The sequence below is a fragment of the Brachyistius frenatus genome, unplaced genomic scaffold (genome assembly GCF_029030835.1).
Source record: "Brachyistius frenatus isolate BFR_SWC_R1_liver_20210118 unplaced genomic scaffold, ASM2903083v1 Contig_35, whole genome shotgun sequence".
NCBI lineage: Eukaryota > Metazoa > Chordata > Actinopteri > Embiotocidae > Brachyistius > Brachyistius frenatus.
Genome location: NW_027210634.1, coordinates 270,101 through 287,375, shown reverse-complemented (window position 1 = coordinate 287,375; position 17,275 = coordinate 270,101). Strand labels below are relative to the sequence as shown.

The 17,275-nt window shown below is 40.6% G+C and overlaps 1 protein-coding gene across 1 annotated transcript in view; it reads left to right on the top strand.

Moving 5' to 3' along the window:
• lamc3 (laminin, gamma 3) overlaps positions 1-17,275 on the top strand; it is a 98,560-nt gene that overhangs the window by 22,420 nt on the left and 58,865 nt on the right. The window contains exons 3-6 of the mRNA XM_069700799.1: positions 1,861-1,991; positions 4,342-4,508; positions 15,212-15,400; positions 16,367-16,484. Coding sequence (XP_069556900.1) covers positions 1,861-1,991; positions 4,342-4,508; positions 15,212-15,400; positions 16,367-16,484 — 605 coding nt within the window. The remainder of the gene's footprint in view (positions 1-1,860; positions 1,992-4,341; positions 4,509-15,211; positions 15,401-16,366; positions 16,485-17,275) is intronic.

Sequence of the window (17,275 nt, the reverse complement as noted above, 5' to 3'; positions counted from 1 at the left end):
AACAACTAATGGAAATTGTTCCTTTGTGAGGCAGCTGGGAGCAGAGTTTGCTTTGAAACGTTTGCTCTCTTTTCTGACACAAGATTTAACATAAATGGGCCTTTTTGTAGAAGAAACAACTGCATTTATTTACGTTTGTCTTTCTGTATCTTTTTAACACATTTTTTTTTCTTTGCATGAAAAATGAACAAAGGAATAAAATACCTTTGCGAACAAGCAGCCATTGATGGAGCATGTGCTCTGTTATTTTCACACATTCCCATTTTTACAGCCGTAATCTTTACAAAAATATGAACAGGACTATAACTGTCTGTCTCAAGTTACGTCTCTGCAAATCCAGAAAGCCCAGATAGCCACATGAATTCGTTATATGCCAGAGACGTAGGAAATTAGTCGAAAACAAGAGTCTACAGCTACGCTCGCTACTCTCTGCGGCTGTTCTCAGTCTCGGTGGGGCTTTGAGGTAAATTGGTAATATCATCATGCTATCATCTTAGTTTAGCATGTTAGAATATAAACACAAGCTAATTAGCACTAAACATGACGTACAGCTGAGGCTAATCTGATTTAGCGGATGGAGAATTAATGTCTGCATTTTTTATGATTTTTTTTTTTTTTTTTTTTTACCAAAAATGAGAAAAGCAACCTCCAAGCTCTCAAACTACAAACTGAAAATGGTAAGTTTTGATGAAAATTTGAATAGTGCAATAAGGCAGGCCTGCTTGGTTCTTTTTGGTCTTTTCTTATTTAGGCATTTTAATACCAATGCTCTCTTACCCATGTCTCAAATATTCCATCAAAGAAAGTTCTCCTCCACTGCTATTTTGCAAGGGCACTGCAGGACCGTCTGAAACAATTTTCCATAATTTGGAGCCATGTTGCTAGCATAAGCATGAATTATAGAGTATACACTCTAGAAGTTTATTTTACTTCTTAGAGTGTACTCTAAAAGGGCAAAACAATTTCTTATTTGATAGGTACTATGTATCCAGTAATACAAAATGTCGTGCCTGAGAAAAACGTGAATGAATGAAATCATTACCCATGTTTTTAGTCTGAGGCCCGTCTGCTCTGGTCTCCTCGTCTCCCGTTGCCACACTTCAAAGGCATCTCTGGGGAGACGCTTCAAAACGTGGAGGCTTTTCCAGGACCGAGTCCCAAACCAGCCAAGAAACAGACAGAAAGTTTCTCGCCAGCTATTTGTTTTAAAGTTGGTTCTGTTCTCGGCTAAAAGATGTCATTTGTTCTCTCTTTACCTGGCCTCACTTTTATCTCTCAGCCTTCTATTGTACCTCCCGTTTGCTGTTCCACTGTTTGTGTTATCCCTCCACACTTTCTTCTCCCTTACCCGCTTCATTCTGTCTTTACCTTTGCTGTAGACTCAAACAGAGGAGCTTAAATCATATCGGGGGTGGGAGCTTTGCCAAGTGCTATCCATTATACTGAAGTAGTGCCGCAGTTTTGTCTCTTTTCTTATTATTTTTTTCATATTTCAGCTTTTGTCTCCATTAATCCCCTTCTTTCTTCACCCCTCTCTCTCTCTCTGACATTAACTCAATTTCCTACACCGCACTCATTATCTCCCCATTACATCCTGCCTTTCCCCTGCCATTACACTATCACCCCATCTCTTGATCCAACTTCTTTCCAACTTCATCTTTTCTTTGCCCTGTCAACTTTTGCTGCCTTGACTTTTTTGCCACTCTCAACCTAAGTGCAGTTAGTGTTTTACTTCCTGTCTGCTTTCAGCCAACACACTGCCCCTTACGGTTCACTTTCGCTTTAAGTGCCGTCAAAGCTGTATTTTTTTTTTTATCTCCGTCTCTTCCTTCTTCTCTACCCTTTTTTTTTCTTTTCCAGGAATGGGTGACCGCCACAGACCTGCTCATCTCTTTAGACCGGCTCAACACCTTTGGAGACGAGTTTTTCAAGGACGCCAAAGTGTTGCGCTCGTACTTCTATGCCATCTCTGATTTCTCTGTGGGCGGCAGGTAAGCGACACCAGAAAATGTGATCTCCACAAAAAAGTCATGCTGCGTTTTTTTCTGAAATGTTTAATACTTACACACCATATTTTTTTTTTCCAACTGCATGTGTGAATCTGTACTTTACGAATCTTTTACATTTGCAGTGAACAATTTACATATTCAGAAAAAACTGAAATAACCTTGTTGTGCCGATCAAGGAAAATATCTGGATAGCGTTGCCTTTTCTTCAAAACATATTCGGAAATGTAAATCGGTTGTACATGAACATCATTTTTGGGGCACGGGGTTGAATAACACAGATGGATTGTGTGTGTGTTGAAAACATGACAAGCAATCAACACCATATCCTGGGTTTCTCGCTGTCTGTCAAGTTGCCATCAGATGAGAGTAAACCAAGATAATCCTCCATCCTCCTTCCACTTCTTTTGTTTTATTGCTCACAGTAATGAGAGAGGACGTGGCACCAAGAACCGGACTGCACCTAGGTGCTGCTGATAGAAGTGGACAATTAAGTAGTTGAAACGAAGTATTCAGTAAGAACACAAACTTGATCTGACACCTGTCATAAACACTCAGGATCACTGCAGCGGCGTGACAAATTACCCACCAATGTCATAAAACCTGTGGGAGAGACCCGCATGGCAACATGTTAGCCTTATACGAGTGCTTTCCGTGCAAGTACACATGCTTTTACAGCACAGTACACATCTAGTCAGATGCTGTAAACCCCCCCATCGCCCTCCCCCCAAAAAATCCTAGTGATTTTCAATTCAATATCGATGAGATTATAACCAAAGGTGGACTGCTAGAAAACAGCAGTGGTGGCCTCGGGGTTAAAGAAACATTCTTATGACTCGCCGGTTCAAACTTCGGACCTTTTACGGGAAATTAAAAAAGTAGCATTTCCCCCTCCCTCGTTAGAGCAAGACCTTTAACCCCAACTGCTCCACTAGAGCTGCCAGCGGCCAGCAGGTCAGACTGCAGCTGTACAAAGTAGCTTCAGGGTGCAAATGTGTGTAACAGTGTGGGTGTGGTCAGAAAAGAGATGTTAAATGAAGCTTAAAAATGTGCTAGATTCATTAAGGAAACGGTCCCAAACCAGTATCACGGCAAAGCGTGAAATAGACACACACGTCCACGACAGCAAAACGTGAGGTAGCCATGTTTTGGCCTCTCTAGGCATGACAGTTTCACGGCGGTATTAGGAGCCCGGAGGGGCGGCCTGGTGGCATGAATCAGAGATTTGTTTCTCTCTTTCCGACCTCAACCATGTTTTTATCACAAACCCCAACCATGTGTTTTTCCTAAAAATGTTATTTTCTTCTAAATCACATGGCTCTATGCATGCATTAGGTTTCATTTTCATCCACTACAGGAAAACGTGAAACTGTCAAGCCTAGTGAGGCCAAAACGTGTCTATTTCACGTTTTGCTGTAGTGGGCCGGCGTGGCTATTTCACGTTTTGCCGTGACACCGGGTTGAACAGTCCACATATGTGGAAAAGGTCTAGTTGTTTTTTTATTGTTGTGTTACATGAGGGCTCAACTTATTGCACATGACTTTTTGAACTGCGCTGTATACAGTACGCTGCCTGTTCTCCTGAGGTCAACACCCTCATGATATATTCAGTTGGAATAGTCACACCTTCAGTCTAGGAAGGGTCTGATATGAGGATTGGAGGCACTTTGGAGTTACTAGGTTGATGTCGTCTCAGCGACAACAGAAATAAACCGGCTCTGAGCCTCAGGGAAGCATCGCATTTGGTTCCAGGACAGCTGGCTAAATTTGACAGAGCATGCCACTCAGCGACAAGTCCCTGTCCCCTACTGCAGCAACTTGACAAAACCAGCCACACTGTCAGGACACGGTGCTCACACAGAAAGGCGTTGGCTGTCACCATGCTTCAGAGGAAATGATAGGTTTTCCACAAGCAGAGGGTGAGGAAATTAGTAGATAATGACTACACTGTGAAAACTGATCTTTATCTCATAAATTTATATAAGTATTCATATGCACATACAAATTCAGTTGCTAGAGATCCAGTACTGTACCAGCTTGTTGCTGCTACTCGGGGACAGTGTGAGTGTATTAGCAACGGCACATTAACACAGTTGAAAAGTGCAGTTGCTGAAGGGGAATAAAAACCCTGCCTCATCTCAGGCCATGTTTTTTGCCGGTGAAAGATAATAGGAAGTGACAACTCCATACGGTGGAAATACCTTCTCACTTTACCCCCACCCCACTTACTGTGTGTCTGCACTTGTGTCATGAAGAGAAGCAGAGAGAGAGAGAGAAAAAAAAAAGAGGAAAGTATATTCCTGCAGATTTAGTTAACTATCTATATTTCCCTCAGATGTAAGTGTAACGGCCATGCCAGCGAGTGTGTTGAGGGGGAACGCGGTGGCCTGGTCTGCGCTTGCCAACATCACACAGTGGGAGACGACTGCCAGAGATGTCACCCTTTTTACCAGGACAGACCCTGGGCCCGGGCCACGGGGGACTCCGCCAACGAGTGTCTGAGTGAGTAGCTTGGATCAGGGACACTGTCATGAACCCACTGGGTTCAGCCTTCTGGAAAATCCACAGGGCAGTGTCACATTCAAATGACAAGCTCAGGCTGTCAAAGGTCCCATAAAACACATCAGCGTACCACCTCACATGGATCCGCAGTAGACCGCATCTTAAAATTTTAATTTGCCCGTGTGCCGCTTTTCCATTTGTTGCATTAGCGAGTGAATACTGAATACTGATTTAAAAATGGCTGCATGTAAAGCCCTTGAATATGCAAGTATTGGTAATAACAGATCCCAGGAAGATTAGGGCAGATTTGAATTGGCTCGTATAGACATGTTTGCAGGCGGTCTCACATCGGGGGCTCTGTATATCCGAATTGGCTGAGTGTTATCAGGTTTGGCTCACCAGACCATACACTTTTTCTGAATGCTGTCGAGGATAAAATGTAATTGGCTGAGGGATAAAAACCATAAAGAAGAGTGGTTCACAAATAGTTTTTTTTGTTTTGTTTTTTCGCTGAATTCTATTAAGCAGCAAGCTTGTTTTAATTACTCTTACTCTTGGTTCCGAGCAGATGGCGTCTTAAATAGACTACTGCACAAAACTTAATCAATGCTGTATATTAATAAACACACTATATAAAAGCGGCACAGAATGTGGAAGCGTAAAGCTGTATGCTCAGTGTAATTGCACATCTCCGTCTGGTACAAAACTCATTTTGACTGAATTTGCCCCACCAACCTTTTTATATTTCCATGTCAGGCATCGGAGCAACCTGAATAATAGTCTGCCTGTGTTCGGGCAAAACATTTCTACAAAGAATTTATTCTTTCTGTCCGCTGATTAGAATCGGTAAAGACAATAGATTCACCAAGTGGGAAGGTAAATGCATAAATAAAATAGTAAAGATATAAATTATTAACAGTGGAAAGCTGTTCTGATGTTTAAAACTAAATATGATAATAATCAGTTTTATTCCAATTCATGAACAGTTAAAAACAACAAGTCCTCCCACGCAAACAAGGTTGTTCTTTTTTTCCTTCCCTTAAAATTCGACCCACAACATAGCTTTCAAAAGCTATCCAGACTTGCGGTTGTAAACGGGAAACAAACACTGGTCTCCTGTAAGCCAAGTGTGCTGTTATATCAAACCATCCGCCCAATGCCTCTGCTCCTTTAATCGAAAAACTAACATTACATAGATGTCATTGGAACTGCATCCCTTCCCCAGGACAACAGGTTGTCATTATCTCTGTGATTGCTTTAGAGAATGCTCTATATTTCTATTGCTATGAGGTAGCACCACTTTAAAACATAACTGTTGGTTGTAATAAGCTGTTTGCCACAAAAGAACAGGACAGTCGCAAAACTAACCAGTTGCCAGATAGATCTGGCCCTCAAATTGTTAAAATATGGACAATTTCTGACGCCTACTTTTCTATATGCTTCTTACAACACCATGCTATGAGTCAGGTTTCATCCCATTTGGCAAACATATGACTCATTTCATGACTGCATTCAGTGTAGAAATATTGGTCCAATCAGCTATGTCCACACATCCATAAGGATTGTTAAGGATAGGTTGAAGCCTATCCAGAGTACGCCCCTGGTCAACTGTCAATCACAGGCCTGACACGTACAGAGCCCGCCATTTCCATTCACACTTAAAGTCCCCAGAAAATCGAACTTGCATTTTCTTTGTACAGTGGGAGGAACCCCACCCAACCTCACACAGAGCTCTCCAGCGCCAGCCGGTTGATTCAAAACCCTGACCCCTCCTGCTGTGAGGCGCCACTGCCGCGCCACTGTGTTTTCAGTTGTGGCAAATAACATGCATTATTTAGTCGTACTGATCAATTTTATTCTGATTTTCTTAAAGGGCAGAGCACACAGTTGCTGTGCTAATGGTAGCACCAGAAACGTGTTTAATTCTCAGTCCTCCAAATGACCTATGTAAGATTCAAAGGTGTGAGATCAGCAGTTTGGAGAGTGAAAAAAAAATTTGCATCTCGCTTCTTTAGTAACACAAGCTTTTGCTATTTAATTAAAGCTCCATTAAAATGCAGTGAAGAGGCATGGATTCAGCGATGTAAAAACAGCTTTAAAGGAAAAAAAAATTTGGAAATTACTGCCACATCATTTTCAAAATGGATGTGGTCAGCATTCAAAGATTAGAAAGACTGGCATCTTGACTTGCATTTACCTCATGCAAACTTGAGCTGGGACATGACTTGAAGATACCAAAAAAAAAAAAAAAAACATCTCAGAAAGACAGCTTTGAGGAGTGGTTTTGTGGAGTTTACAGACCTACTTCTTTCCGTACACTCTGTCCAACTACACCTCTACAATATATGCATGAGCACATTTTCAAAGCAGCATACTCCAATATGCCCCCTCCTTTTCTTCCCGTCTCCTGACACTGATGAAAAGCCTTCAGCTACAGCAGCTACGGCTCTTGGAGTTGTCGTAAACTAGAAGTTTCCCTGTTTTCAGTCTTTGTGTTAAGCGACGCTAACTGAAGGCTGGCAGTGGTTCCGTTTAGCGCAGAGAAAAGAGAACGGTAGAAGTCGGTATTTTTCCCAAAATGCTGATCTTTTACCTGAGGCCAGTTTGCATATTTTGTGCATTTTGAATATTTTGTATTTAACTGTTACCTAATAAAATAAAGAGGAAAAACTAAAACAATTCAAACTGAAATCAATGTAAAGCAACCTTTTAGCGCAGTATAGCTGCAATGCAACGATAAGCACACAAACACATTATAGTTATGTTTATGATGCACTTATGCAAATGAGAAGCAATACTTGACTGACAAACACTTTGCAACGTTGACTCCAATTATTATGGAATAAAAAAGACATTTTCAGACGTGGTGGTGCATCAAAACACATGATGACATTATACAATCATGTAAAGTGTCTTTTTCAAGCAACAGTTTAATTTGTTTTTATTTTTGATGCAATTTGTGACCTTTTGAAACTCAGAAAACCATGAAAGATAACAATCAGACAACAATTAAGATATAAACAGAATTTTGCAAAATAAACACAAAGTGACATCCAGTTAATCAGCTATTTATTTTCTGCTCGCATGGCTTTTGCCTCTTTAACTGTTCAAATGTGAATCCTCGTTACCGTTTTTCCTCATGGCTCCGCATGTAAATCACACAGTCTGGATTATAAAAAACAGACGTAGAGTTATCTCTGCATTTCAAGTAATCCACTTTCAGCTTCGTATCACATATGGACATCCTGGAAAATCCAATTGCGATACAATTCATGAAATGTTTTTTCTTTTTCATCTCAGTCAGAGCATGTGTTTGGATATCTACACATGAACCGTGCATGATTTCTCAAAGGTTTTGTGTTCCAGCACCAAACCCTGTAGTGTTACAGGAAGTAAATGACGATCTACATCAACCAGAAATGCCTGAATTAACAGGAAACAAGTACTTTAATTCAAGCGTTGTAAAATAACCCAGGAGGTGACTCTTTATGGAACGTTTCTGTATAATGTTTTGGTCAATTAGGCAAATTAGCATCGTCCTCCCACATGCGATGACACAATGCCAGACCCGTTTCAGAAATACAGTGTGGTTTTATTATGTTTCTTTGCGAAATACTATCTGACCAAATAAAAAATATATCTCTGATATCTTAATAGTACATATCCTGGCCATTAGACAAAAGCCACAGGTCAGTTACAGTTATTGTAATTTGAGATATTTATTAGGCAGACTGAGCAGAGAACTTTGTATTAAGAACTTCTTTCAAAGAGCAAAAGGTGGAGAAAAAAAAAAGCAGTGACAATCTTGTGGGATTACTACTGCTATTTTAGCTGATGTTATTGTGTGAGTATTAGTAGCAGGTGGTAAATGGAAGCTTTAGGGGGTCTTTTACGTGAGCGTTCCAATATCATCCGAACGTGTCGAAGTGTGCTCATGAGTAATTTCACTCTCAGTCAGCTTGCTTATCAAGTTTTGATATTGGACTGCTGTTTTTTTTTTATTTTAGATTTTTTTTTTTTTTTTTTAGTCTGGCTGTTTGCTTTGGTTTAAAATAGGTGTGGAGAAAAAAAAAAAATCCAAAGGGGTTGTGTGAGAGTTTACAGTTTGTGTGTGACTATGTGTGTGTATCAGGGGTGCAATGGGATGTCATTCTCATCAACATTCTCCCCCTCTGAGACTGAAATCATTTATGAAGCAGGTTGCTGAGGGTCTTTGTGATTTTCACCGTTTGCTTGATGTTATAACTGGCTAGCCTGAGACTGTCCCAGTAGGTGCACACTTTTTTTTTTTATCACTGATTTGAGGTTGACAGTTGAGGTTGTAGCTTCGAGACTATGATCATTTTCTTGAATGTCAATAGTAAGGTTCATAATACTGTAGATGTGTAAGATAATATCATCTAAGCTCCCTAGCTGTGCTCTTACTGTGAAAAATAGTGGATGTAGAAGTGGATTTAAGTTTAAAACTGCTAATATTTTCCTTTGTTAACTCGTGTTTGGGTCATTTTGGTGAGTACGATATCAAACGTTTTATCTGACTCTTGTCAAAAAAGGGAAAAAGTATATTTCTTAGGTATAGGAAGTCAGGTCACACTAAAGTAAATGTAATATAAAACACAATTGTGACTCTTTGCTGTGTTAAAAACACATACAAAATTCAAACGTGTATAAAATTATTTTGTGAGTATCACTGCAGCGTCTGCCATCGCACATTCTTTTGTGAAAAGTGTCATAGTCGAGAGTTTTGAGCACTCCTCTGTGGTAAAAGATGTTGATGGACTATTGTGTTCAAATGCTTTATCAAAACATCACCACATATCCTAGACGTGTGAACAGCCTGTGGGTCAGGTGGGGGTCCCATCTATCTATGAGAGTACACTCAAGGTCCTGCAGATACACAATACGTGCAGCATGACTCCTCCTAGGCTGGTTTATCACTGCTGGTTTTCTACTCTCTCGGTGAGTCCGACATCTCATTCATCCAGCAAATTGAATGTAAAAATGAGAAATCATTGTGCCTGCGGGGATCCTGGTCCCTCTCTGCAATGTGTGCTGCAACAGTACTAACAAATTATTCTTATAAAGGGCAGAAGACAATAAGATTGTGGTTTGCATCAGATCTCATAAAGGTGAAGCGTCGTGGTAACCTCCTTTACCCTCCTATAACCATGCTCTGCTGCTGGAAAATAGCTGGTGGAGAATAGGGTTTTGTGATATGGCAAGAATATGATCACAATACTTTGATCAATATTGATAATTATCACAATATACGTTTAAGTTTCTGTAGCGTGATGGGGTGTTAATAGAACAGATATGTATTTAAGGAATGAATCAATTACTGATCTGTTTATTATCATTAATAATAGAGTTCTGTTTCATTACGGGTCATGTTATGGCTCAGTCTTAATGCAGATTTCACTAAATCTCATAATTTAGTCAGGAATATATTTTTGCTTTCACGAATGTTCTGCCTTTCATAGGCCCAAGTTATATGTTATCACCAACAATTGAATGTTGACTATTTGCTCCTTATATTCAAGCTATTTATTTTCAAAAATTTTACATAACCTAGGTTTCCTATTTGTATAATGTTGTCCAGATCTGTTGTAAGAACTTTACTGCGTTAAGTGCATTGTCATAACCTGTGTTGTGATTCGGCGCTTTTCGAGTTGAATTGAATATTTTGTACTTTTGAAAACCTACACGTGTTCTTTTCATGTACTATGTGTCATTTGGATAAAGTTTGGGAAGAATTCATACCAGAGGCTCTTTTGTTGTAAAGAGCAAAGCCCATCTGTGATCAAACATCCCCCTAATGCCCAGATTGATGCTGTCACGGGTTATTTTCACTATCAAAAGGAGAGCACCACTAATGAGCCTGGAATCATCCTCGATATCACAGTATCATATCTTTTTATTTAGCTTTATTCAAACGATTTCTCATCGTCCTGCTCTGCCATACTGGCAGTAAGAGTTTATTCTGGGCTGTAAGGGGCTGTGTGCTGTTATGGCCACAAGCCATAAAAAAAAAAAAAACTGAACATGGCTTTTACTGCGTGTCCAGACTAATCTCTCTGAGATAAAGCCCCAAGGAGCAATATGAGGCTAACATCCATGCCCGTATAAGCATGATATGCAAATTAAACAGTCCTTGGAAACCCTCAGCAGGTGTCAGAAGTGCTGCAGGACCAGCCTCTCAAAAGAAGTGAGTGTCACTGGCTGATAGTCTTACTGAAGGCACTGGACCATCCATTTTTCTTACGGGGACCACACAAGAGGGTTTTCTGTAGCGAAGGACATCCACGTAAGGTTGCACACAGACGGGTGATTCAGATACGTTAGAATGGGGGTGCAGCTCGGCCTTCGCTTTGTCTGTTATCACCTGCCACTTTTTTTTGCGACGCATGCACACTGTGGGAACGTGTTTGGAGTGAATAGAAGACATATAAGGTGCAGGCCATTGTAAGGGGAGGCAGGGATTTAAATCCCCTCAAAAAAAACAACCTTACTGATTTGAGTTCCATGTAAATGAAGCAAACCAGTTCTGTTTTCTACTTGTAGTTATTTTTGACTTTTTCTATATTTAATGGTAAACGTATCTATTTTTCAACCTGGGCCCTATAAGAACTGGTAAAGATGGTCCTGTTCATATGTGCAAAAAAATGTTTGCTTCGATTTCTGACTTTTTCTGAATGTACTTATTAAACAAGACCGGAAGACACAATTGGACAACTTTGTGTTTGTCCAAGATGGCAACATCGATTGGATGAGACACAGGGATGCTCTGTGTTCATTCCAAAGGGTCTTTTTTTTTTTTTTTTTTTTTCAAACTGCTTTGCCACTAAAAGATAGTCTAAATAAATTTGAAAAACACCCCTGATTGAAGGCATGGTTACAGCAGCTGTGTAACCACGTGAAAGAAAATTATAGGCAATGGAATTAATGGACAATTTTACAGCCTATATTTTGAGTGACAATTTAGAAAACGGTAATTGCTTCACATAAAACGTAAAAACACAGTCCATCATTTCTTTTCTTTCTTTCTATTTCATAGTTTGTCAGTTTTATAGCTTAGTAAAAACGTTTCAGTGACACAAACATACACAGTGAAAAAAATGGTAATCTGTACAAACATCTAAGCAGACAACATCATGCTGCAATTTCCATAACAAGAAAAGAAGCCAACTTATGGATCCTGGATGCACATGCGATAAAGTTTCTTAAGTTCCACACAGGGGTTTAATGCTCAAACTCGAGCACTGACATTTAAACATGTCTTGATGGAGGAGAGGAGCTGGATGTAGAATTTTACATGCTCATAAAGGTATGGATCAGATGCACAGGCAGTTCACTTTCTCCTCCACTCCTTTCATAAAAGAGTCGGGATCGACGGAGCGCCTTGTTTGACATTTTTGAAATCGGATTCGCTTGTTTCACACAGAAAGTGTTTAAAATTCTCTGCCTGTAGCTTCACAACGTCACAACCAATCACAGCAGAGAATCATCAACCATCCACAACAGAGCATGCCTCGGGCCGATCCAATCTAGCACCAACCAAAGTGCAATTGGACTTTAATTCAAACCCCCCTTAAGCAACGCTACACTTGTTGTAAAGCAAACGAGCATGTCTTTCTAATTGAGTAAATTCTCTTAACTGAATAAAATCAGCGGTGTGATATTCTAAAACATTTCTATAGTAATCCTGATGGTTTGGATGGCTAAAGGTCATCCAAGCTTGTTTGAGGCGCAGTGTTTGAGTAGGTGGTTTCATCAGTCACAGGAAAGCCCCCACAGTGGCAGTGATGCACAGGCTGTGAGGTCCCCAGGACAGGATTGAGGAAAGCAGCGTGTTGAGGAGGCGGCTGTGTGTGGGCAGACCCATAAATGTGGTCAAGATGGCCAAACACGAGCTGTGGAAAAGCTGCGTGGGGGTCTTTGTGTTAAACCGGTTGAAAAACAGCTTTAAGTGATTTGTTCTGTCTCACTTCCTTCCACCACTGCTTGTAGAAATCGTCATCCCACATACGTATCCCACCTTGCTTATGATAATGTGTTTAATGGTTCGATGCCTTTTCATTTGAGAGAGCAGGTCGAAAGCCAATATTGCACCATCAAAGGCAGTTATTGTACAAAAACATATACACATAGAATATAAAACACAGTTGGTATTGATTCAAATAAAAAAAATAAAAAATTCAGTGCAGATAATGGAACCAAATGTAAAAAAAAATATATATATATATATTTTTTTTTTAAACAGCAAACAAGTAGCTAAACATTACCAATAATTCAGATCTTGCTGAGAGGGATGAGAAGCAGCATGTTCAGAATGCCCTAAAGCTTGATTCAGCCATATTTACACAAACTCATTTTCCTCAATTTGTCTCCCACATAAAGCAGCTTTTGATGTAACTTATTTGTCGACCTGAAGTTATTATTTGCGAGTGAAACATGTTTTTTTGGAGATCACCGCCTTCGACTATGGTGAGTGCGGCCCGGATAACAGCCGACGTCGCAAATTACTCCACGTTCGGTAAAGTGTGTGAGTCGGGACGGATTACGCGTCCGTGGCTCGGCCTGTTGTTTACAGTGCTGCCACCTGGCTATCAACCTGACCGGCAGTGGCAGCACCACGGGCCGCTACAATAAAGACAGAGTGGATGGGAGGTGACACGTGGAGCCGGGATGGTCGTATGTATTTGTGCTCCGGCTGCCCACTGGGTGCCAATCAGAACTGACTCATGCTGCAGCAAGCTTTCTGTTTTGGAGGGGGCAAGGTGTTCCGCTGGGCGGTGAGATTGCAGATGTGATAAGAAAGGACTCAGCATTCAAAAGTCTCCCCCCTGCAATGCAAATGCAACTAGTTGCTACTGTATTTTTTTTTTTTATTTTTTTTTTATTCCTTCAATCAGAACTACAATTTAAAGAAGGACGCTTAAAACTGCAATAGGCTAATTCATGAATTTCTATCAATATTTAACGCAACTATTAAAATCTCGATTTAAAAAGCTTGTTGGCAACTCTCCCGTAATTCTTTTAGTTTGGGAACCACAACTTTTACATTTTTAGTTAACGCTCCCCGTTCTCATTAATTTCATTTTCAGACGCAGCGGACCGCTGCCGTCAAATTACTCCGCAGAAAAAGTCATTACATCCCTTAACCAACGATTCGACAGCAAAAAGGGATTTGTTATATTGTCACACGTGGTGGAACGTCACCAAGCGTCAAAGACTTCCCACCTACGCGTCTCACCTGGTGGATTTAACACTTGCAGGAACAGGAAATGCGATATTGTGGTTTAATTAGCAGCTTCCCAACAGCGTGGAATTCAAGTTGCTTCAACACAACAACACCTTAGGCCCAATGACTGCAGACAGCAATTAAGAAGCCCCCGTTTTTAACTGAGACGATGCGGGGTCGCTCACGAGCCCACTCAAAACCAACATCCATGTACTTTTATCAGACGTAACATTTAATGAGACTGAAACTTTGTAGTTCCCCATAGTTCTAGTTAGTGGGAGGTACTTCTCCTCCTTTGGTAGGAAAGTAAATAGCTTCCTTATCTTTCGGCCCATTAGCCGAGCTAACATGTCCCGGTGCATGTCTTATAGTTATTAACACGCTACAGACACAAAATCAATATCAGCCCGACATCCAGCTCATTGTCAACATCGTACATCTTTACGGAGATTAACAACCATAAATTGTAAATAAGTTGTCGCATTAATGACAAATTATCGCGAACCGCGGCAACAAACAGCTGACAAGAAAAGCCGGCGACAAGGTAACTGGGGAAACTACGCGGCATTTAGCAGCTAAAGATTCAGATATTTCCCAATAAGGAAGAGGAGGAGACCCAAAACAGAGGAAAAAGGAGAGTGAATATTGGACGTGTTGTTCAGGGGGAAGAAACCGATGATAGAAATAACTGTTCTCGAGTAGCCCGAAAAATATATGCGTTCAGGTTTAAGCAGTTAACGGTGATAAGGTTGTTACTGGTCAAACTTTAAAAGGCGAAATATGAGACTATAAACCTTTATTTATTCAATACAATTCCACCTTTGTAGCACAAATTACAGCCAAATGAAACAGAATGTTTGGGTTCGGCACCGCCGACCCCGCGCTCCGTGTTCGGTTTTAACGCAACTGGTGAAATAAGGTGAATGCTGCTGAGACTTGTTATTAAAAGCAAAGGGTAATCATATGGTTATTTCCAGCACAACTGAGAGTTTGATTCATAATAAAATGGGCAATTTCACCTAAATCCCCCCTCAGGGTAACTGGTACACTAAGGAGGGATTTGATGTGAGGGGTATGAGTGCTGCGATGGTGTGTTATCAGCTGAGTAATTTGCTCTTGTATAAACATGAATTACTGTTATCTAAGTGCCCCCTGACAGCCGATTGGCTCCTCATTAGGCCTGTGTGAAATAAGATTAGCAACGAGCCTCAAAATTATGATCCAATCCCAGAACACATAATCTCTCACACATATACCCTCCGTGCGTTTCTCCCCCTTCGTCTATTTCTGTCGTCTCTCTTTTTTACCTTGTTGCCTTCTCCACGTCCGTCCCCCCCCTCCCCACACACACACACACACACACCAACCCCCTCCTCTTCTTTTTGTTCTTTCGTTCCTCACATCTCTCCTCACTTGACCTCTTGCCTTCTCCCCCCCCGCCTCCTCCCCCCCGCGCTCTCAGAGTGCAACTGCAGTGGGAGATCGGGCGAGTGTGTGTTCGACGTGGAGCAGTACCGGAGCACCGGCAGTGGGGGGCGCTGCGTGCGCTGCAGAGACAACACTGACGGGCCCCACTGTGAGCGCTGCAGAGACAACCACTACCGGAAATCTGCAGAAGAGCCCTGCCTACCCTGCAACTGCAATATCAACGGTAAGATACAAACCCTCTTCCCCCCCTAATTGTTGAGATAATAGGTTAAAACCCTAATTATAATTCATGCCAATATCATTACTCACGAATGAGAAAATTTAATTATGGTTAAATTGGAATGCTGTGCTGGCACAGTAAAGCACGACTTAGCTGCAGACGGGAAGGACTCATAGGATTAATTAATTTAAACAAAATGTTATGGCCAATGTTTATAATACATTAACAACACTACATTCATATTTACTCCAACCTATTGATTTCTCAACTGACAAACCTTGCCTAAGAATATTTTTCTATTTCATATTTAATGCAGTCGTGATCATCTCATGTCTTCTCATCAGATTTATAATCATCTTAGCCTTCCAAAATGATCATTAAAGAAATCCATGACTTTTGCTCACCCGTGCTGCTGTGAATTGACCCGGCTGCCTCTCTGAACGTCATCAAGGAACGGACTCATTGCTCATCAAGCAAGGTCCGACTTTAGGTGGACGTACATATATATATATATATATATATATATACACAGTATATTGTAAGGTGATTGCACAGAGCTGTTGGAGTCCATTACATTGATCAAAGGTTATAGCAGACTCCATCAGGATTCCTTTTCTCTCTCTCTTTCTCCCCCAGCTGGTCTTTTTTTTCCTCCTTTAACTAGAGCTACACTCTACTGTATCGGTTACAGTGTGGCTGCAAGCTTATATGTTGCTCTTCCAAGCTTATCTCTGAACAGGAATTCAATAACAGGTATTCACTTATCTCCGTCATGACAAATAATTAATGACACACTGATCCAGCTCTTGTAACTACCAATAATCTTTATGGATTCTGAGGTTGTTGTTTTTTTTCCCCTTGAAAAATACTCCTCACTATTTTCTTTTGTCCTCCTCTATGTGTACCCTTTAAATCCTCTTTCTTTCTTTTTTTCTTATTCCTGGATAATCCATCTTTTGTCCCTTCCAGGCTCAGTGAGTCTGCAGTGTGATGTGGAAGGAAGGTGTTCGTGTCGAGCTGGCGTGACAGGGGAGAAGTGTGACACATGTCTGGCTGGTTTTCACTCGCTCGGCCCTGGTGGCTGCAGGTGAGCAACACGCACAGACGCACGGACGTATTGATGCACGAGGCACATAAAACAAATGCGATTTGATGGATAAAATATATTTTTAAAAAAAGGAACATAAGATTTTGTAAAAGTAAACATTTATAAGGACGGGTAAGGAGAAGGATGTCAGCTCAAACAGAAAGAGACTTTATCTAATAAATCTTGCCTGTTTTGCAGTAATACCATCAAACTTCCCGAAGCCTGAATTTATCAAACTACAAAGCAGCAAGACAAGAAGATTCAAATTTCGCTTATTTTGACATAACTTTGAATTAGCGACCTTCTTATCAGCGAGCACCAGGATGTGCCAAATAACAGTGTCTACCGGCTAACAACCCTTCTTACAAGCAAGCCACTCAACCAGCTGTCATTTTCCACATGGAAACATGAACTGGAGAAAATCGACGTTTCAATTTAACCAAGACTGCAACAGACATGTCTCTCTTAACTCAGATTTATGTCATTTTGTTTCTACATTTCTTATCAGAATCTGATGTTGCTGGTCTCTTCTTCCTCTTTTGGTCATTATCTACATATTGCAGCTCAGCCGATTAAGCAGTATAAGTATTTGCATGCAACAATTAATGTGCAAGTAATTAATTTTAACTTCAACATAAATGCATGCATTTCAAAAAGAAAACTTCCTATTACATTTGTTAAGACTGAGATTACACAAATCTGCATTGTTTACCTTTAATTTAATGCCGTCTACAAGCATTGTGTTTAAAGGTTGTGTTTAAATCACATGCATGTTCATTCTAATAAAAGTT